The sequence below is a fragment of the Magallana gigas genome, chromosome 1, assembly GCF_963853765.1.
Source record: "Magallana gigas chromosome 1, xbMagGiga1.1, whole genome shotgun sequence".
NCBI lineage: Eukaryota > Metazoa > Mollusca > Bivalvia > Ostreida > Ostreidae > Magallana > Magallana gigas.
Window position 1 is genome coordinate 45,746,047 of NC_088853.1, and position 24,062 is coordinate 45,770,108.

The 24,062-nt window shown below is 37.0% G+C and overlaps 1 protein-coding gene across 2 annotated transcripts; it reads left to right on the forward strand.

Moving 5' to 3' along the window:
- Positions 1–21,320: 21,320 nt before the first annotated feature.
- Positions 21,321–24,021, forward strand: LOC105325504 (uncharacterized protein sll1735). Of its 2 annotated transcripts, XR_010708375.1 has the most exons (5): positions 21,321–21,533; positions 21,973–22,582; positions 22,752–22,850; positions 23,356–23,466; positions 23,785–24,021. XR_010708375.1 is itself a non-coding variant. In XM_066068580.1 (4 exons), exons 1-4 carry the CDS (start codon positions 22,396–22,398, stop codon positions 23,919–23,921), a joined length of 534 nt encoding a protein of 177 aa, XP_065924652.1. In that variant the 5' UTR covers positions 22,370–22,395; the 3' UTR covers positions 23,922–24,021. The 2 variants fall into 2 exon arrangements, 1 of the variants encoding a protein (XP_065924652.1); XM_066068580.1 differs by lacking the exon at positions 21,321–21,533 and having other exon boundaries at positions 22,370–22,582.
- The last annotated feature ends 41 nt before the right edge of the window (positions 24,022–24,062 follow it).

Below are 24,062 nucleotides of genomic sequence, written 5' to 3' on the forward strand. Positions count from 1 at the left end.
CCTATAGGTATGTTCAATACTTGGAATATGTTGACTCAAACAAGCGTATACGTATCAAAACCTGCAAATACTGTCATTTTTTAGAACTTCAAGGCATTTTCTTTTATAGAGTGCGTCTGAGCTCCATATTTTTCTCATAGTCTAATTAAGGTCTATTGGAAAACAAACCGATTTCAATCAACAAAAACGTGGAGAGATGACCCACTATACATTAAAAATATCATTTTGTATCCCAACAACTGAACGTTTTGAAAAAAATAATACAAGTCCGGTAGTTCGTGACCTTAGTCACACATAATATCTAAAAAGACCACTTTGTTGTGTCTGAAATGGCTCAGTGGTTAGAGTACCTGGCATAAGCTAACCTTATATATCTAGGGTTTTTATATTACGGGTTCGATACCACCACAATTTTCGCCAATATTTTTTTTTCTTATTTATTGTTAAATATATCAAAATCTGACTATAGTTAGAAATTTTGCTTTTGCAAAGTTGTATGATGATATATTTGAATAGATTTAATTGGGGGAAAATAAATTTAAAATTGTATTTCACTACTAAACCGAATGGGCATTTGCGCCATCTTATTCCCCCATCTTCTTTAGTCTTGTTCCTCATCGCAGTCCACACACATACGTTGTGACCCTCCCCATCCCCCATATTATGGCTTAAATGATTTGGAAACAAATATTGCTGTGTATATTTCTGTAAAATTTGTGGTCAAACACTCGTATACTTGTAGCTAACATGCCTATGCCCCCCCCCCCCTCCCTGCATGGCCCAATGTTTAATAAAAATAATTATTTTTTACCCCATCACCATATGAATCTGTAAACTTTGTGCATGGTCAACCACTCGTATAGCTAACACGTCTATGCCCCCCCCCCCCCCCCCCCAAAAAAAGAAACAATAAATACACTTAGGTTCACGACAAATTACAAATAGATTGAATCCGTTTACCGTTCACGTTTGACTTCCAATATTAAGGATTTAGTTACTATAAAGCAAACTTTTCAAAAGCATTAAGTGTATCCGTAAATATTTAAAATCAGATTTGTAAAATATATAGTGTTCAATTGCAATGCATGCTGCACGTGAAGTATTAAATCAAACCCACCAGTAAACATACTGACAATATGGGATCATTCTACAAGACTGAAGAGATTTACGACTTTGTCGCAAGTTCTTTTGTAAAACGCTGTCCTGCAATTCATAACCATGTGTGATAATGCGTTTGTTTTTTAAAGAAACCAAAAAACCAAACTTTGCGATAGAAAGGTTTTCAAATGCGGTGCAATATACAAGGAAAGCTTTTTCGATCATCATTTTATTAGATACAAAGAATATACCTTGACAATCAAATGAAGTCGTTCGTTTTATAATGTTAAATCTTATTTATATTGCATAATCATTCCGGATGTTCTGGGAAAAAAAGATATACCTAAATCATTTAAAAGACAAGGGATTGGCATATTAAGGTGGTATGGGCACCTGTCGATATAAATGTGGATAAAAGTACGTTATGATCAAAATACTTTTAAATTTTACAATATTTGACGAACAAAAATTTTTTTTTGAAAAGGTAAAAATTATATAAGTCCCAACTCATTGGTAGTCAACGCTCTGACCCATTGCGTTGCGCAGTTAGGTATCAATTTTGGGAAAGAAAAAGTTCATAAAAAGTTCATAAAATCATACCAGTTGATTTTGTTGTTTATTTTGATCAGAAGTACGTCACAAAATGGAGGTGCCCCATACCACCTGAAAATGTGAAGCATCCAGAGTTTGGTGGTTCCATGTGCAACGGTTCTCTTTCAATCTTTGTTACCTACAAACTTTTATAAACTATACTCTGTCCCGAGTTTTTGCTTTGACCACTTTTTGCTTGATATTTCCATAATCATAAATACCTTCGTGCTCTAATTAAGTTCATCCACTAATATGAAAAATGTCCAGATTATCTGTTTTGAAACACCCCCTCTACCGCTTCAGGTTTCAATACACATCCAAAAATAGAAAGTCTTGTACAGAAGGTGCAGTGGGATAACTTTAACTTTTTAACCAAAGATTGAATTCTCTATTGAATGTAATCTCTAGGATTCACATCAATGAAAATAACGTACATGTATTGATGGTAAACAAAAATATACTAGAAAATAGAAAAATCGTCTTGATACTCAACAACTTTTCCATACATCAGCACAGTATTTCATAGAAAACTATACAAATCGGCGCTCTCTGGATCAGCGACCCCCGGTGAAGTCGACTCCGAAATCCCCTGAAGACGTGCAATTCACGGGCAGGCCGGGACTTGTGCAATTGGATTTGTGTTACACCATATTGCCCTGGTCCCCGCCGTAACGTAATCACAATCTACTCCCCCGCACCACCATTAACTTGTACCAGCCTCCTCCTCAACCCTCGCCACGGATTGATACTTCAATATGTTCCCTGCCGCAGGACTTCTTCTCTTTGCTGTTGGCTTACCTTACGTTATAGTTCTACGAAATTTTCGTTTCACATTGACATGGCACGCAATTGCCGAACATGTTCCGGTCCCCTCGTCTTCCGGTTCCTGATCGATGTTTCCGGGTCTCCGTCGTAATCGACATCCAGTGCAGGCCGGGACAGGTGCAATTCACGTAAACGTCATGAAATGATTGCTACCTTTCACAGCCTACATTGCATGACTTTCTAATATCTCTAAACGGGAATCGCAGTCCCTCTTCAGCCATTCCAGCACGCTGAAAGTAAACACAATATATGATTTATACAAGTGCATTCCTGGTTTCTCACATAACACATAATGAATTATATCAAAGTCCTACTTTTATAGCCCAGATCTGCAAGAGATTTTCTTTTTTATAAAACAATGAACTATTGGTCATAACTTAAACTCAGACGCTTTCCCTGATCCTAATAATCCGAAATAATCCGGGATTATAAGCTCTGTCCGGTTCTGCTTTACAGACTCAGATTTAAGTTACGTCTGTGGGCTCTGAGTGGACGTCATCTTAACACACGGTATTACGTTCAGGGTAATTCCCCGAATCTGATTACAAGTGGTCAATTGAACTCCACCAGATGAAAAGGTTTGTGTCTGCCGTCTACCTTACTTATCAAAAACAATACTTACTGGATTAATGATGTCAACGATTCTAGACCGACAGCATGTATTAGTTAATAAAATGGTAAAATTCTTATATGAACGCATGTACAGATTTTAAGCAGGCATTTAAAGGTCACGGAGATTTTTGTTGCGTCCGTTAGATTTATATTTCGACTCGCCAATAAACAATACACACTGTAAATTTAGCGGTTCCGCCGCTATTCAGACACTGACCCCACCTCCAAACAATATTCATAATGCCTAGAACAAATACGGAATGACACACACTTCTTCCATAATGAACTCGGTAAATGTTTTGTAAAATTCCACTGACAAACAACGGGGTATGGACCTGTGGTAGCGTTTGGTTAGCTGGTCCCCGGTACCTCTGGATCAGGACGGTCCTCCCTCGCGGCGTGGAGCCGGTGCGCGCTCTACTGTGTGTGACTTCTGCGAGTCTCGGATTCGTCTCCAACACGCCTGTACAAGTGTTCAATCTTTTCGGCAATAAACGAGATACATTTAAAATATCAATGCACAAAACGGCTCGTATTACCTCAGTGGAATGTCAACGCCATCACTAAATATTGTATAAGACGATCGCCGGAGATTTAATATTCCATTTAAGATGTATACATAAAGATAAAACGCGCCAATAACTTCGCGCAAGAACACAGCGCTGAGTGAGCACATCAGCGCCCTCAATAAGACTGTCCCCCGGAACGATGGACCGTCCGATTGTCCGCCTGACACAATTTATCCTGCATCAGATTGGGGCCCCCGTTATCCCTTCTATCTAGTATCATTATAAGTTAGTTCCTTATCTCCCATTTATCTTTCCAGAGGTTTAATGCCAATTAATGGACTTAAAAAAAGACAATGACGGTCTCCCCAAATCATACCCCGGGTTCACGTCATACCCTTCCATAGAGCTGCAGCTAGCATTGCTCTGTCCCAGGACGTCACAAAGACCGCTGGGTTGTGGGTATTGGTGCCCAATGACCCCTAAGCAGGTGCCCGACTCATCTGCCGGATCTCTATAGCTTTGTTGTTATTTGTTGATTCATGACTAAATAAGATTCATACAGTCAATTCCAGTAGATCGATCAGATAACTAGTCAAGTATACATCGCTTTTGTTTCGCCCCATGGAGGGTACCGGGGTGTCAATTTAAATCGAGGATAGCCAACTCGGGATATGCTGGGCACTCAAGGACAACCACTAGCACGGGTCGAAACAGGAGAACTGGGAAAGCTACATGCAATCATGTTTTGTTCTATCCATGTTCGGGGTAGCACAAAGAGGTGCAAATAAAACTCCAAGACCAGGAAACAAAATTCTTCGCGTTTATTTAATGTACGATTATGAAACATCAGACCTTTTTCTGCTATACTACGTGTCATGCATGGTAAAACTAGAAATGGAATTACAAATGACATTAAAACACACAGCATATGTCGCATTTAAAACATAAATCATCAGACAACTATTTATACAGCCGTGAATATGGAATTTAATTGTAACACCAGTACTACAAAGCTCAAACCTATTGTGTTCAGAGCTTCCCCCTCGATCCCGTCCCCATAGCACTGAATACCAAAGGTCGAGTACAGAGATGGAAGACAAGTTTTATACAGAAACATCAAAGCGGTCGTTAAAAAATATTTTGGTGCGATAAAGCAGCCATGAATAAAAGTGAATGGAAATTTGAATTTTTATCCAGCTCCGCTATTGAAGCGTGATACGTGGTGATCCGCCCTATTCCGTCTTAAGAAACGTCGTCATTACGTTTTTCTTTTTCATATTTATTTAACAACTTTTAGCGCTTCCGAAGTCGTCCACCCCTGCGTTGTTTATACCGACCACGTGTATGTGGTAGTCGCCATATTGATGTTTTCATTGTTCCCGTGGACACGACCCAGATATCACGGATAATGGGTCACAAAATTCTGTTGGTTTTTTATTATTTTGTCAAGTACACTTCTCTGCAATTACGTTTCGTTGGAGAAATGAATCCGTTAAGTAAACACGCTTAATATGTAAAAAATCTAGGACGGCTTTAAATAAGCCCAAATGGGACATACACTTTCCCGCCTTATCAAATGTTCTTGGAGATCTTAAATTTCAGGACGAAAAGGCTAACAAAGGAAGTCTAGCAGAGCCACCACGGAGATAACTCCTTTTCCACGAAAAGACAAGAGCCCAGACACAGAGAACAGGGCTTACTTACCTTTCACATAAATAACAGAGACAGTTAGATCCGTGAATATCATTGACCTGTTTTATATAACTGACGGGGGGACGGTTACACAGTGGAGGAGCCCCGCGTGTGTCCGGGAGTCCCGCTACCCGTGGCTGCACCTCTCTGTCTGCCAGTGGCACGGTTACCTGTATCGTCACATACCTGGTCTCCGCGCTGACTAGGAATGACCAGACTACGGCCGAGAGTCCACGGGGAGGAGAGACAGGCCGACATACCGTTTACTTACCTACAAAGGTGTTTTCACATGTATTGAATCGCCGTGCAATTGACGCGCTAAATCACACACACACTCCTCGCTGTGTATTGTTTGTGTTTGCGCTAAACACGTGGTTCCATGGTGTTCCTTTGAGTACCTAGTGATCGATCTCCGACCGTCCAACGGGACAACCTTCAGGGGGTGGGGTATGGTAGGCCCCCGTATGTCTTTTTTTTGGACGTTGGATCCTTTCTCCCTCCTTTGGTATGAAGAGTTTCCAAATATTTAGGCTTCTATCACAGGAAGGTCAACAGAAGTCTGTCGTAATCCAGGTATAACAAGCGAGGGGCACGCCAAGGGATATCGGGTATCTTATATGGGATTAGGAAAATTATTTTATTTTCTAATTTGTATCAGAATTATCTTTTTTAAAAATAGTTCTCTGTAAAACATCAACAATATATGTATACACTGTACAAAATACTGTCACAACATTTCTTACTGTCATTTTGATTATTTCGCAAATAAAATCATAAATAGTCTCAGATTAATAATTCCTTTACTCCGTCCATTGTACTAAATCATTGTATTAAAACACAGTATGCATCAAATGTGCACTTATTCAAATGATTTTTTTTCTCTCTCAAGAAGTGTACAAAATTAGGTAGTTTCGAGAAAAATTTCTATTTTCTTTGTAATTTAGTCAATACATGACAGCGTGTCCCGTGAGTACCCCCCTAATATTCCAGGAGATCAATAAGCCCTGGTGAATTGCTGTACTGTGGCGATATAGAGAGGGCAGCGAAACAAAGATCAGATCACCCCAGGATTAACAGGCGTGACGAGACCCGGTCACAACGAGGCGCGCCACCAAAGGCACTCCACAGGCACCGGGTACCCCGACATACAGGCGCGGATCTAAACACTGTACACATCAATGGGTGGATCTACAGGTACATAAACTGGATTTTGGATATTTGAAATTAAGGCGTGGATCTAAATACTGTAGACATCAAAGGAGGGAGTCTACGGGTACATGGTGTTCCGCTTTTCAGGCGCAGATCTAATCACTTCCAACATCAAAGAGTATGTACAAGCAGTACGGTAGTGCATGTACTGAGATTCCTGAAGAAATTTCCGATGTATTTAGGACAGTTTTTAGGCCCGTGCCTTGATTAGTTAATACCCATACATGTATATCCAGTCTTTGATGTTGAGGGTCTTTAGGTCAAGGTCCATATATTGGAATACCCACTCTTTTAGGGGATATTGAGGCACGGACATAAAATTGTTAACATTTAAAGAATGGATCTTTCTTCATGTTATAGAAAACCAAGATATCACTGCGCTACCTAAGAACTGTTTACATATATAGGAAAAATGGATCTCGGTTATGACTTGTAAATGCTTTGTCAAATAGCATTTGTTAGCATTGTTCACTTGTAATACAAAATTAATTCTTGCAATTCATTAAAATTGTTTTTAGTCTTTTCTTTAAATATTACTTCAAAATCATATTCTAAATTTAAAGTTTATTATATATTCGAAGGAAAAACCAAATGCAAATTTTCTGTTTTAGGATTGTGCAATTGTATACACATACATATCAAGGCATTCTTAGGAAAAAATATAGCAATTTTACATACCTATTCAAAGATCATTCCTATAAAACTCATCTACGGTAATATTCTTCCCAAACAAAATGCCACACATAATGGGGTTCTGAGCTAACATCAAAAGCTTTAGAGTCCCTACATTCTATCACTACATGTACCTACATGTATGTCCCTCTTGATTACCATAGTCAGCCCTACCCCTCGGATTCCCTGCCTGGTGAGTCCTCCACCCACCGTCCCGTGTTCCTTTATATCTCTCTCCCCACACACTGCGACCTGGTGGAGGACATACAATGGTCACCTCGATCGGGTACATACATGTCTGCTACAAAACACACAACCCAATTCTCCAAAACTCCTTCTCCTGTGTTGCATATTGATTTTTTGAGCAATTCTTTCACTTCTTTTCCAATACGTTTAAATTCTAAATAAACAATATCAACAACCTGCCCGTGATAAGAAAGCTATTGATTCAAAAGGCGCGCGGAGCGAGAGAGACTGGGAACAATGCGGAGTTTGCAGTAGTTCAATGTCTGTTTTATTGGGTTATTATGCAGCCAATTATCACATTATATTTACCAGATTGTCATGTCATTGTGAGAGGAGAGTCGACTGAGCAGAATGTCAGACGAGGCCCCTCAAACGCTGACTGCACTGATCTGACAAACCCTTCACTGGGATGTTCCTCTAACAGGTGCTCCTATAACCAATGCCCCTCACAAAACACCTTTTAAGTTTTTATGACCAGAGAGGGGTCAAGTATCGGCCTCACCTGAAACTGTTTTAAACAGCTAAGGTATCCAATATCTGGTACCGTTTTGGGATATGGAACAATTTTTGTCACATGACTTGTATGTAATCAGGATTGGGAAGCACCAAGCCCAGTGCTGGCCCCCCGACTATTTACAGCAGTTCAGTAGGGAGCAGCTATGGTGTCTATAAAGAACCTCTCAAACACTTGTTAAATATCTGGATATTGATTTAAACTGTCTGAACTCCCGGGTACAGTTCTGATATTATACCACATATGATGTGTGCATTACATAACTATGCCCGGCTACAATGCAGTAGTCAACGGTACACAAAAACATGACAATGCACTTTACAGAGGCATCAATCAAGTGAATCAGGACAACAAACTGGACCAGTCCAAAACTACCATCAATGAAAATGTTTTTAAAAAAATTATTAGCAATTTGACAACATCTGGACCTGATCATTTTCATGTCCATGACATTTTATGGTCTAACCTTGAAATCCATGAAGATTTCATCTGATTCTCCATGAGCAGTGTTTACTGCAGTCATTATCTGCTTCTCTCCCACGATGTGCTAACCATCAATGCACAGCTTCTGAAAAAGAAAGAAAATTTGTCCATTCCTTGATAGCACAACACACATTCACTATAGCTCCTTATGGATACACATCATCAGGTACAATCAAAGTTTTACGGGTCAGGTACAAATGACTTCTCTGGATGAAGCTCACAAATTTGTTACTAAAAATCATGCATTTAACGAATGTTCTGAAGGGAAAAAATACCTGTAGAGATGATGACTGCTTGCATTGATATATGTTTTACAAAGACAATAAATCTGAAGTTCAAAGTGCAAGTTCAAGACTCCACTTGTCTATGCATTGATCCCCAAAGACTCAAGTCATTTATCCTTTATCTTGCTGCTACCAGTAATGTACCCCAACCATAGTCAGTGCTCCCTTGTAAGTGTTATTACATAACGTAGATCATGTAGAGCAGAACTTTTTGGATAGATTAGCTTTCTTTGGTGCAACAAGGAAGAAGCTACCAAAAAACATTGATCAACCAAAAATGTCTAATTTCTCTGACGCAGAAATGACAACACAATTCAAAACATAAATTAAGGGGGTAAAAACCCTGATCCACTGCAGCATAGAAAGAGATCTGAATTCATTCTGAGGACAAATGAAGCTTTTCATGTAATTGAATCCTTTTAAGGATCACAACAATAAAAAGGTGGTGAAGTTTCAATGGAATGTATGACAGCTAGATCAAAAGCAGGCCCCTAAATTTAGTCTTCAGAAATTGATTTTATTCCATACAATACACAAAAACTTCCAAAATAGTTTGCCATAAAAAAAAGATGTCCTTACAAAACACCATTTTTCATTTGTGATTTACATATGATACAGAGAATTCTTTGTAAGGCACAGTTGGTGGAAATGGTGCTGCAATAAGCTAGCCATCGAACAGGGAAATTAAAATGGCTGAAAGATATTCTACCTTGGAAACTATAAGCAGTCCCAACACCAAAATGATCTGCTGCAGAAATGAAAAACCTTCAATGGTTGCAAATACGTAATTCACCAGTAGCAGCAATGACCTGGACCTCATCAAGTTTACTGCTGAGAGGATACCTAGTATTAACTGTCCAAGCATATTCAGTTTTAGATTCACTTTTCCTTTTAATAAATAATGATAAGGAACCTATAAAACATGTATTACATGTAGAGCATGTTCACTTGGTGGTTGTTTTTATTTGTTTTTTAAACATTTCTAACTTTTACATCTCTGTAGAATCATTTTGAGCCAAAGGCCAGGATTTTTTTTTCATCCAAAAGTACCTGATGGGATATAATTCAATTTCTCAAAACTTCTTCTGCCATTACCAGATTGTTGGAGAACCAGAGACTAGGGGTAGCTACAGTGGAGCGGTGTTTGACAGCTGGGGCTTTACGGGGAGCTTTACCCTGTGGATCGGGGCCGTTGTGGTCTGGCAATGGTGAGGATAGCATGGCGACAATGCTGTAGTTGTCGGTGTCTCTGGGATTACAACTATCCTGATTTAGGCCTTGTTATCAGCCATTATAGATTTCCTATCAAACAGGGAGATCCCCTGTAACTCCTCACACCAAACCAAGGCTGTCCATCACAAACCTTGAAAGACCTTCATTTGTAAACAGTCAGTACCCCCCCCCCTTCATCATCTCTGAGGCTGGACACACTCAGTAACAGCAGCTTGTGCAATAGCCATCATCCATTGCTTGTTAAACATGAAGAATGCACAACATGAAACAGCCAATTTGAACAATCTATTAACAGATAACCAATTTCTTTTAATAGAAATTATGCCATTGTCCCAACCTTACAAAGATATAATACAGCAACTTCCCACCTGACCATTAGTTCAACAACAGCTATTCTTCAATGCTAACTTTTACTATAGAAATTTAATGTCAATGACCAAACTAAACAGAAAAGTAAAAGAACGAGTTTCAGACAAATCCATAGGTTAAAAAGAACACCTTTTCCATTCTCAAGACATCAGTTTTCCATTGATCAGTCAGAGTTATAAACTGTAGACTCTACCTATACCTGTATTGGACACAGGTTCTTTCACATTCTAGAACACAGTCACCCATCTACTTGACCCTATCTGACATATTTCAGAACAAGGAATTTGGGTAGAAGTCACAAGGAGCCATTGAAGTGTTTCCTATTGAATCCTCGTGGATCTCTTGGTTAACAAGGAAGCTACACAAGTCAGTAATCTGCCTGCAAACAGAAACTCTGGTCGTATTACTGGGGTCGTGACAATGTCTCCTTTACTCACCTATCAACCATTACCTACACTGCACAGATTGCAATTCTACATGTTCTCGTCCCAAGTTTCTGCATTGAATACCATGAATTACTCAAACCCCTAGGAAATAAGAGTTGCGCTTCATAGCAGCAACAACAACACTGATCTTTAAAACACTGGGTAAGAGTAGAGAGGGAGGATGAAGGAAGGGAGGTCCAGATATCGGCCGGGACGAGTGCAATACAGAAACCACCATCACTGCTTTGCAGCCGCTCCAGCCCATACAAGACCCCTGATAATAGAAGCCCTCCACATGGTAGAATCAACAACAGCCTTCAGGTAATCCAAAAATAAATATCTACCGTTCTTGGCAGTCCCCTTACAAAGCTCTACATGTACGTACAACACCCTTAGTACGATCTAACAACAATTGTCCATGATTCCTCATTGGTCCCATTTATATACAGAAGAAACAAATTCTAACATAGTTCCCCTTCTGTGAATCATCAGCAGGTTGACTAATTGACCAGTACTATCATGGCAGGAGAACTTAGTAGTACAAAGATAATGTACTAATGATAAGTAGTGACCAAAAAATCCCTACCAAATGAACAACCTCTGATGAATTTTTGTAGGGAAAAAAGAAACACTGAAAAACAAAACAAACAAAATATCCTATTTACAATCATTAAAAGGAAACCTAGTGTCCATTCCTTTGTTCATGTCATATTAGGCAATGATAAAGTCTGTGACACTGCGTGGCACTAGAGCCTGCTATATAGCTAGCATTTAAAGTTTTAGATCTGTAGATACCAGAGTTCCATTAAATGCATGTTCCTACAATACCCACACCAACTCATGACCTTCCCAACAGTAGTCAGGTTTCATTTGAAGATCACCAATAATTCAGTTCTACAACCATGTTCTTACTGAATGTACCTGCATTAACCTAGTTGATCAGAAAATGGGCAAATCAAATAACTTTATACAAAACGATTTTCTTTCAAAAGAAGACAAAAATTGTTGATAGTTGACCTGCATGTCCATAAAACCAGGTTTTACTTTTTACATCAAGCAAAAGAAAAACTCCTAAAAGCAGTTAAAATCTGCCAGAAGTTTGGAAAATATCAGTGTAACTTCCTCAAAAGTCCTCAAAACTTTAATTATAACTTCTTAATAAATAACAGAAACTCAAAATTAACAATTGAATCAATATTTTTGAACAACACACATTTTTCTTACCTGGAAAAATGCAATGAGTAAATCCATATATTTGATAATCAAAACTTAAAATAATTGAAGACTGATGCTTTGTCCAGTAATTCCACTTTGTCTGTGCGTGCAATGGGGGGACACAATAAAATTCCATATCCACACTCAAATACACCCGGACTAAAGTCAATATTTATATGGTGTACCCGGCCACTTAAAACTCGTACTACAATCTGAAATGCAAGTCTGCTATATTTATTCTCCCGAATTAAGAGGCCCACCAAGGGGTTGGACTTATACACTGATTGTTCTAGCCCTAGTCAGCCAACAGCAATGTGATGCACAGATAAGCTTGTTCTCACATTGGGTTCTTTTTCCCCTGTTCATGCTGGATATATCATAAAGATTCAAGCATTACCAAAATCAGCAAATTAAGCAATTGTCAACTATTCCTACTCTTCGGGTTGGATTCGCAAAAAAAAAAATAAATACTTATGAAATTTGAATGAAAAAGTTTCTGTGAATACTGTAAAAATTTAACTTTTTGGAACTATTGTATAAGGGAACTGGTCGACACAAAAATGAAATATATTTCAAATTGGTAAGTTACTAGTAATTTCATCACATAAAATTGGTGTTGCTTTAAACAAAAGCTGTCTTTCCAATACACTTAGCACCTGATTTCAATAGAAGATATGGCATGAGTAGATGCACACTGAATTGCACTGAGAAACATATAAATGCTATCTATAACAAAAAAATGCCTTTGTTGGGAAAAAGCCACCAAATTGGTTTTTAATTATAGAGTATTATAAAGCTGTAAGTAAACAACTTCACAACATATCCTATCCAGACCTGTCTCAATCCTGCCAGTGCTTGGGGACACTGCACTCTCCTACACCAATTGATCTCAGACCCCTACTTTTATTGGCATATTAACAAAAGGTCTTCACAGGGAATATTTGCTACCTTTGTTTTAAATTAACACCCAATCAGATCAATTTGTCAAAACACCCTAACGTATATACACACTTACATAGACAGCAGACAGAGCACTATAACAAATCGGTCTTCATAACCAAGCACCCTTCTCACCAGAAAGGAACACAACTCCATTAGCATTTAAAGACATTAACATAAATTGGAAATTCTGCTAGGAGCAAAGGTGAGATTCATGCAAGATCTTGCAGGCACCTGCCATTAGGAACAGGTATGTACACTATGGAATGGAGCAGTTTGAACACTTTTAAACAAAACAAGGTCTTATTCAGTAAAAGTGAAAGAAATTAAATAAATATTTGTACTGGTAGCCAGTGTTGGAGTAAGATAAGGAGCTAGAATTAGTGGTCACATGATCTTTCTTAAATCCCCGATAACACACTGCCCTAATCAAAGGCATCACAATAAAAAATATACAAAGTCCGATAACTCCAGCCAGCCAACCCAAGCAAGGGAGATAAGCCCCTCCAGCACAACAGAGTGCAGTGTGATACAGGGCTGATAGTGGGGAGGGAGACACAATGACCGTGATAGGTTTCCTGGAGGCTGCCTCTGTGTCGATAGCCCGGGTTGTACAGACCCCAGGTATCTGGGACCACGATCACAGGTAAACACTGGAGGCTTGGGGGGCCCCGGCCAAAGGACCAGAAATAACCGGCCATTACGTCATCATCACTGTGACGATGATTGTGGGGACAAAAGGGGGACTGAGTAATGAGAAAATAAACTTGATAGGTCACAAACCACCAGTCTAATCAACCCAGCCTCGTGACAAATGACTGGCCGTTTCTCTACAAGTCTTATTCTTTTTGCCACCAGGGTAATCAAGTTAAGAGGTCTTACAAAGAGATTAATACTTGTAAATCTCTTTCAGCAGTTTTCATGCCTTGGTACCTCATGTCTTAATCACCGGATTAATTACACTGGTAATCACAGATTCTACACAATCAAGAGGCCCTATTTATTTCACTGGAGTGTTCAATAACCGGTCATCAAGAGCTCACAAATACCTATACTCAGCACAAAATATCAACACAAACCAAAAGCACCAATTTTGATTATTTCAACAAAATCTACACAGGAATTAAACAGCAAATATCATGGTATACTTCCAAAAAATGCAGGGTTTCATCTAAAAAAAAATTTTTTATACTAGACAAGAAAGCTTGTTTCTTTTTATTGAAGCAGCTATTTATGATCAAAGAAACTTTTTAAATTGCCTCCTGCCACTCTTAGCTAAGTGAAAGCCCTGTCAATTTTAATGAACTAAATTTACTGACAATATATTCTTTAAATGAACATGAAAATGAAATAAAATTTACTTTTCTTGCTATTTATATTTAGCAAAGTTCCAACTTGACTTAAAATAGCAATTGTGCCTTGATTTAGTAATCTACAAAAAAAGTGCATTTTCTTTTTTAATTTTCATATTTTGATTTCATTTGTAAAATATTTCCTTCGAGGATTAATATATAAATTTATTAATTTTGTTTATTTATCTCATGACCAATTCATGTACTAGTACCTGTAAACAGACAATTTACTTGACTGTCCAGAGCTATCATTTACAAGAACGAGTTGGTCAAAGTGTCTTCAGCAATCGCCCAAATGGGATATAAGACTGTTTGGGATATATTAGCCCAAAAGGGGTACCAATTTAAAATAAAATTGATTTTGATATAAATTCTCTTTAGAATATATGAAATGTAACAACTTTTGGTAAACAACTTTTTCTGTAACCGTACTAGTACGGAGATTAATCCCTCAGTATATCCAAAACTTCTTTTGGATCAATCTTACAAACTATAGACATATAAAAAGCTTCTTCACCAAAAGTTGTTGCATTTGATACACATTAATAATTAAACCTAATGTTTGGGGATGTAACATTTGTGTCAATTTTGTTACCTCTCGCACACCCTCACAATCAGACACTAAAAGGAAAACTTAAACCAATTTGTGCTTTTATAGTAAGTAATGAAGTCTTCAAAATGTTTTATGAACAGTAAGATATTCATATATATTTACATCTACCGAGTTGATTTTCTAATGGACAAGCTCTATAGAAACTAACAGGACTGATATCGTCACGCACCGTTTACCAATTGGTCGAAACCTACAGCAACTGAAACTGACAGGTCTGAATTTCTGAAATCTACGCCCCGTTTACTGATTGGTCGAAACCTAATGCGACCTAACACAAATCAGGGACTGCACAAAATTATCATTTTGATGTCATACTCAAATTCCCATAGGAGACGATTTGGCCGGTTTTTTTTATCTAACATACTGATGTACATTAAGAATTATTTAGTTAATCTAACTTATTTTTTGCAATCAATTTATCTATTTAATAAATAAAAACAATAAAATGCTTTCTTTGATGATTCATGCAGGTTATGAAGGTAGCGACCATTGCAGAAAAAAATTACATAACCCGCTAACGCAAATTTTAGCAAAACTCATAATTCTTCAAGTACAGCAACTCTCAATTTTACAAAAATATTGAAGGGTACTTTATTCAAAACTGTCCCTTGCTTCCTAAACATGTTTGTCTCACACAGATTTGCAAATAAAACTTTAATTGGACAAAGTCTCTTCTCTGCATGTACTAAATACATGACTGAGACAAACCACATTGTTTCAATAGTTTGTCATTTTGTTTATATTGAAGGATTTTTAACCCAGTGTAAAATTTAATGACCCAAGCAGACTTTTTTGGTCATCAAATGGCGAGTGGCTTCTAATTTAATTACGTTGCAAAACCTGAAATAAAGTCGCAAATGCAACCTATTTAGTTGCAACTTTGAGCCCTGGCTCACTAGTGAATATACAAAATAAGCAAAGTTAACATTTAACAGGAAGTGTTTGACATCACATTTGTTATAAAATGAATCCAAATGGTGGCCAAGAAATCTTTGACAAAAAATTGTTAGAAAATTTTGCTTTTGAAAAACAAGAGATGTTTGTGACACACCTATGCCCCCCCCCCCCACCCCCTAAAAATTGCTTGATCACACCACAAACAAACTTTGACCTAGATATTCTTAAAATTAAATTTGCACACCAAATATCGTATCAGTATGTGCAACTTCTGTGAAGAAAATGAACAGAAACTGCAAATAATTTGAATTTTTCTGTAAGTCCAAGGGGCATACAACTCTGTCAAAAATTGCTTGATCATACCCAAAACTGAACTTGACCTAGATATTCTTAAGATAAATCTGCACACCAAATTTCAGTTCAATATGTGCAATTTCTGCAAGAAAATGAACAGAAACTGGTGGTGGACTGACAGACCGTACGACAGACATCAGCAAAGCAACATATACTATATACTCTCATAAAAAATTAACAAGAGCTTGGACTTTGGGAAATACATGTAAGTGACAAACTCCAATATTGATGAAAGTGGGTTCTACTCATGGTCCAGCCATTGGCTAATATGTATATATAAATACATTCAATGCAATGACACTTGTCTGACTTTATCCATGGATGTATATTATTTCAGTTGAAACAATCAATCTAACAGAACAGAGCAGATTGCGGCAAAAAAAACTTTTCAATTTTGACAGTCTATGAATATTAATGAGCTTCTCTAAGTGATTTAGAAGAGAGGTCAATATTTGACAGATTTTTTTGATGAGCAAACTAGATAGTAACATCCCATCAAAGTCCAAGCACTTGTTAAAAACGGCTCTGAATAGGGCAGAGTTGCAATTTTCACTGAGAATCAAAAAAGATCATTTGTCATTGTTTTGTAAGATACAAACTAGAAATCTCCAAGCTTCAATCTGCTTCACTTGCAATAGATGACAAAAGAGACAGAGGGACATGCATGTACTCTTACATGATGCACTGTGCCACCACATGAAGAATTCAAAATTGTGAAAAGTTTGTAAATTACATAAAATGCCTTAGCCATTCAAAAGTGCTTTTAAAGTTTTGTGGCATTCTTATATTGGAATTGTACTGAGAAACATAAAAAACATGATTAAAGTAAACAAGTTTTTTATTTTTCTGACTTAAAATTTTATAAAATTCAAATGTTTAACATTTTAAGTCATATTGGGAAGAAGCTGGCAAAATTCTATTCAGCAAATAGAGCGTTACAACCCGAGTTTAATATTGTCACATTGCAGCACAAGCAATAGCATGTGAAACAAAACAAAATGCACGAAAAATTCAAGATGAAACTTACAACATTGAATCAAGTTTATATATGAATTAATAAGATATACATAAATACATAGTAACAGCATGGTTTTACTTACAATTCAGATTTACAGATTCCAACCATCTATTGTCTTTCGTCCGGTAAATTCATCAGTTACAACAGGTGCCTACAAAAATCCATTCAGATACCTTACACCATCCATGACACTCAATGTTAAATTTTAAAAAATCCCTATTATTTTTGTACACAATAAAAATTTTTACCTGTGCACAAAGACGGCATTTCAGTTACAGAACAATGCCAGTTAACAAACTCCATTTGATGATAAGTGCTAAGGTAATTAAAATATTGTTTACTACTTTAATATACAATTTAAAAAGTGTAGATATAAGTAATACCAGTAACTCTGAGTGGTTGACAAAACTCGTCAGTTGCCAACATTCTTGATTTTCCACTTTCGGCCATGTGGGTCACGATCAAAATTAAGTCGCACCTTGGCCAAACGATACAAATATCCCTGTGCCTTAACATTCAAAATACGTTCAGTAATGTGAGGGGAAATGAGAGACATGCACTTTCAAACACTATTACCTTTGTTTTTGCTGATATCGTGACTTTGTAAACTTTTCCCGCGAAGTTTCTGCGAATGGCAATGGCGGCCTTGACATGTGCGTACATATCCCATAATCCTACATTCCTGTTGTTACCTGTTGAAGAAGCAAGGCGCCAATTTCAAAAATCGATATACTCCAACTTCTTTCTGATTGAAAATCGTGTAAGATTTCTTTAAGTTGATTTTCGTCCAATCGAATCGTTGGAATTTGTGGCAATGTTTATGAGGAAAACTTTTTTTGTACATGACACTTATCTGCATTGGCGTTGAAAGCCAATTGAAGGGGGGGGGGGGCTAGATATCAGAAATCTTGACAAATAAATAAATAAATAAATAAATAAATAAATAAATAAATAAATAAGATAAAATATAAAATAAAATAAGAATTATGGGTATGGTTATGTCTAACTTTGCAAAAAAAAGGCTAAGCACCCCTACCCCCCCCCCCCCCCCACTTAAATTAAAGTCTGTACAACTCAATGTACCTTGAGCAGATATTATAAATTGATACGAACCCGTCCCTCAAAAGGCGAGCGACGAAATTTCACCTTTTTTTGTCGGATAAATTGTCATGCATACACTGATTGATAATATAATTGGTAAAAAAAAAAAAACCAAAAAAAAAAAAACCACCGCTTCCCAATCAAAATTATTCAGAGATCTCAGAGAAACATTCATTACCACTTTTAAAATTATCCCTTTTTTTTTTTTAAACATTTGCATGAATTCTCCGCATTTCTGGGGGGGGGGGGGGGGTGGATAAATAAATTATGCTTCCTTGATTTTAAAATATCTTTTTAAAATGTTTGTTGTTAAAAAAAAGATTTTTTCTGGTTGTTTTTTTTTTCATGAGTTGTTATATATAGAGGATATCTATATTGTGTGATTTTATATTTGCTTTATCCAACGAGTTGAAATGGTGTATATATTCGCGAGGCTTGCCGAGCGAATATAACCATTTCAACGAGTTGGATAAAGCAAATATAAAATCACACAATTATAGATGTTCTATTTATCTCATACAATTTGATTTATATTATGAAGCTTTTGAGACAGTCCCTTGTGTGACCCAAATTGGTTATTTTTTTTCAAAGATTAAAAACGATGATGCAACGTTGTGTTATGCGGCTATTGTGACCTTGCGCAATACAATTTAGTACGTCATTCCTGAGATAAATCTAACTGTTTTAATGTAAAGTTTCACTGAAATAAACCTTAAAATAATTTTTTAGCTCTAGATAATTTTTCTTAGAGCTTATTCACTTGATTAAATGGAAATTCCGATTAGAAGACTTGAATAATCAAGTTTGTTGACATACACAAAGTTGCGAATGCTCGTTAGTTTGAATTGACTCGAACAAGGAACAGTTGTTGATGCATGATGTTTAATAACACAAACACTAGGCTAGCCTAATGATTCGAAGTTGAAAATAATGAATAAGGATGCTTACTGGTGGTGGAATAAAAGTCTCATGAAACATTATTTCGGTAAGTTCTTGTATATAAACACAACCAGAGCGCTCTGTTTTCATCGCGTCGTCAGGATGAACTCCTTGATAGTTAACGTAATTTATAGTTTTATAAACTTCACAAAGCAAATTGAAAGTTGGAAGTGGGCTAAATTTATCAAAAATCTTGACAAACAAGAAAAAAGGGTTTTGTGGTTACGGTTATGAATAACATAAAAGGTGTGGGGGCAAACCTCCCCCCCCCCCCCCGCCGGTTCCGACGCCTGTGCTACGCAGTTATGTGTTTTCCTTCATATTTGTAATTTAAATCTTTGACAAAATCAATTTTATATTAATTTTTGTAGTAGATATAGTTATGTTGAAAGTACTAGCAAATCTTCGAAAATAGGTCACTGAAGCGTTGATGAAGCGAGGGGCTATGTCAAAAGTAGTTCCGACCGGAAGTATTTGATATAGCATCACCCGTGTGATAGGCCTATAGCAAAGGTTTATCACACGGGTAATATACACCACACGTATGAGATAAATAGCAATCCCCCAACTTCATATAATTTGTAATACTTCAAGTTATGTTAATGCAAAACCTTTTATTAATGTATGTATACCTCACCTAAGGCATGCTACATGTACTTTATGTTAAGGATGTTTATTTATTTGATATCATATAAGATCTTTTTATTTCACCTCCATATTGTGACGTACACTACTCTCTGTTGAAATACGCAATAAAATCAAGTTAATTTCATAATTTTTATCTTTCCCAAAATTATTATCTAACAGCGGAGCGCTAGCGCAATAAGTTAAAGCGTTATAACTATAAAGAATCTGTTAGCCATGAGTTCGAATCCCGCTGGGGCTTTTCTATATTTTTTACTTATAAGTGAAAATTTTAAAACGTTGAGAGTATTTTGATTATAATGCAGGCACGTAGCATCGGGTGGGGGGGGGGGCACTTTTTTCCCAGCAACTAATTTTTTTAAATTTACATATAAAAAATGGAATTAACATGGAGCTTGCCCCCCACTTTTTTGGGAGTTTGTAAAAAAGATTTTCTTTTCTTTTTTTTTTTTTTTTGCTTGTCAAGATTTTTTTGGATGACTTTCAAAAACGATACTACGTGCCTGTAATGTACTTTTATTCACATTAATATAGACAGGTGCCCCATACCGCCTTTAACTAAACGGTGGTGAGATTCTAAATATGAATTAAAGTTATTCATTCAATTCAATTAGACTTTCATGTCTGGAAATGTTGATAATTAAATATAAACCATAACCACAGTCATGTCGCGTCATTTTCGTATGTACCAGTTCACTCCCTTAGCACAGACATGCTGAGAGAGGCGTCTTCACCACACGTGAATGAGTTTTATATATGTATGTAGTATTTTAATTCTGAGATAACTTGTGATGTACATGCATGTACTTGTTGTATGAATAGTGTGTCACCTTGAATCACAAGCTGTACGTACTACAGTGGGAAAAGGCCATGTAATTGCATTAATGATAGACGAAATCATAAGTTGAGAATTGATATATTTCACAAAATATATTCACTACTAAATATTTTTGCAAAAGCAATTGCAATTACTTTCTATGAATATCTCATTATATTTAATTTATATATATATATATATCATTACCTGACTATTGGTTATTTATATGTCATTAGGGGTGTATTCGTTTGGTCGATTTGAGAACTGCAAGAGTAATCCTGATTTGCTCGTTTGCAGTATGGAGATCCCCGGCAGATCTCCACTGTCTACTTTCCAAATAGCAGGTAGACTCTGGAGAAATCCTGGACCAGTTCTAGAGGTAGCAAAAGAATACACCCATATCATAGGTTTGGTTTAATTGGGTCATTATAAGATTACCCATTATTGACACGTGCAAAATATTAAAGAAGGTAATGTATTTGTTAACTGAAAAATTCCAGTTTACGGAGGATCCTCCGTTTCATTGCTCCGCTGTCAAATTGGTATTATTGTATATGGTTTTAATTAATTCTTAAACTGTCTGGAAAATAGCATTGTTACTACACAACTAAACATTTTGTTTTCATAATTGTATGCCAACACGTAGTTCCACGTGAGATAAGGGCCGCGATTCTCGGTATAAAGATGGCGCTCACGTGTGATGGGGCCATCACACACTATGAGGGTGTACTGTACGCTGGTCTGTCTGCTGGGCGTGGTGGCCGGTCTCCTGGGGGTGGTGTCCGGTAGGACGGTTATACAGGTGGCCCACGATCTACACGCCACCACCTTCACCTCCCTGGTGGCCAAGGCCGGACTCTCCCATCAACTCGGCTCACAAGGTCAGTCCTGCCGGCTTCATTGTAAACTGTGTCATTCAAATATTACGATGTATCATGATGTTTACTAGTATATCATGGAATCAATACATAGTGTTTAGGGAGTGATTGTACAAGCAATTTTAAGAGGATTGCTCCTCTGTTTTTGGGTAGCCATTCTGGGTCACTTCTAGACTAAAAATTATGCATCATATATTAAATATACTTGTAAATTCATTTTATAAAATGCCAAATAAACTATATTGAATAAAAAAAGTTCGTCATTTTTAAAAAATGGAATCAATAATGTGTGTACATCATGGCAAAAGTGAAACTTATTAGCACCACATGTAAATGCTATCAAAATTTAAAAATAAATGAAGGACGAACTATATTAATATCTCATGTGACATGAACTTTCCATCTTCTTTGCTCTATGATTTAAAATTTCTCACGATTTTAGGACCATTTACACTGTTTGCGCCAAGCGATGCTGCTTTTGCCAAAATCTCCAATGATGTCATGACAAAGCTCTCTCATGATAAAGACCTTCTTGCCAAAGTGATCAAATACCACGTGGCCGCAGGCAAACAGTTAATGTCCAGTTTCAGTAATGATATTGAGATTGGATCATGGGAGAATGGTTACAAAATTAGGATCAATCGCTACCATAACGGCCAGGCAAGGAATCTATCACTCAATATGACAAACGGGTTTACGTGAACACATACCAATATTTTTAAACCGATCTCTGAAATTAAAGATTGCGCAGTTCGAACACAAAGTTTATAAGAATTTAATTTATTTTATTCAACACAGTTTTACTGCGATATGTTTTAAACATTGACGCATGATGACGTAAGGTATCTCTTCATTTCGCTAGGTGATGACAGCAACTGGAAGTAATATAAGCTCACGTGATAATCTTGGATCCAATGGAGTGGTACATCTCCTTGATGATGTCATGTTTCCACTTCCGGAGAACAGTATTCTACAGTACTGCGCATCCAACCAGAACCTAACACAGCTGACTTACTCTTTTGTCCGAGCCAACCTACAGTATGACATTCAAGGTGTGATCTAATAGTCTAAATAAACTAAGCTAACATCTCTCTGCAGTATTTGATTTATTCTATATCGGATCAAACTTTCAGAAAATTCATACGAATCATATGCAGTTATATATCTTAATTATTGATTAGTCGTAGTTCGTAATTACAATCACTTCAACTGTTGTTCTAGGTGGTCCCTTTACCGTCTTTGCTCCAATAGAGGCTGCATTTGACGCCCTTCCTACTGGGTTTCTGAACACAGAGTTTCTCACACTGTCCGCTTCTCGAAGTGAGTACAATGAACCATAGGATACAATATACTCCTCAAAAATCGTCAAAAATCAGAAAGGAACGTAGTCAGTGTTTCAGACAGAGATTTTCTCTGTTTGTTACTGATTAATTTGGGGAACAGCTCGGTAGGATGCCACTCGGCAACTTGTTATAGATAGTTTTAAATTCTCTGAATTTTAAAACTTCAATGTAACAAATGTTTTACTCTGTATGTATAATTTGATGACGTAACCATTACGTAGTGAATAGATACCTCTGCATATATGAACAATGTAATATTATATCATATTTGATGAAATACTACATGTATTATAAACTTATTAGTGATATACTTTCTTATTTAGTATAATTCTCCCGGTAATGATTGTTCCATGAACTGTGTATCTCATTTGATTTGTTACAGACGACCTCCAGCATATCCCTACATCCGCGTATCTCTATTTGCAGACCTTCTAAAACATCATCACATTCGCCTACCTTCTAAAATATCTCTCTTATTTCAGACCTCTTACAATATCACTACATCCGGGGCACGTATTACAGCGCCGGTCTGATGGACGGAGATAAAATCCAAACCGTCCAGGGCACCGATGTCGTCATCCACAAAACTAACGGTAACTCTGCTTTATGGTCAGATTATGGAACTTCTTAAACTATTACTATTTTCTCTGTAAAGACACTTATCTTGTTTGTTTTTTTTTATTTCTCGAAGTATATCCATTGATTGTCCTTTTGGGTTTTTTTTTCTTTTAATAATTTTCATATATTCTCTTTTACTTGAAGTATTCATTACAAGTGTTTAGTATATTATTAGAATCAAACTGTCTTGAACGAGAGGTTAATAGTGTGTGCTTATGAAGAATACCGGTATGCTACAGTGTTGCCAGAATACACCGAGATATCTTATTCAATTATATAATTTGAACTTTCAGGCGCGGTGATGGTGGAGAATGCCAAGGTTCTACAGGCGGACATCAAGGTCACTAATGGCGTCGTTCACCTGATTGACAAGGTCTTACTGGTCACAGATCACGTCAGCGGGGAATCCCTGCCTCAGTCCATCGGATAAACCCGTTGTAAGGGATCACACTTACATCCACCCATCTCCTACATTGTACATAGTCACATATGTTCACCTTTCATTTAATAAATGTGTTTTTCTACTTATATTGAGATTTCTTTATGGCTTTCTTGTAAACAATTATCCGCC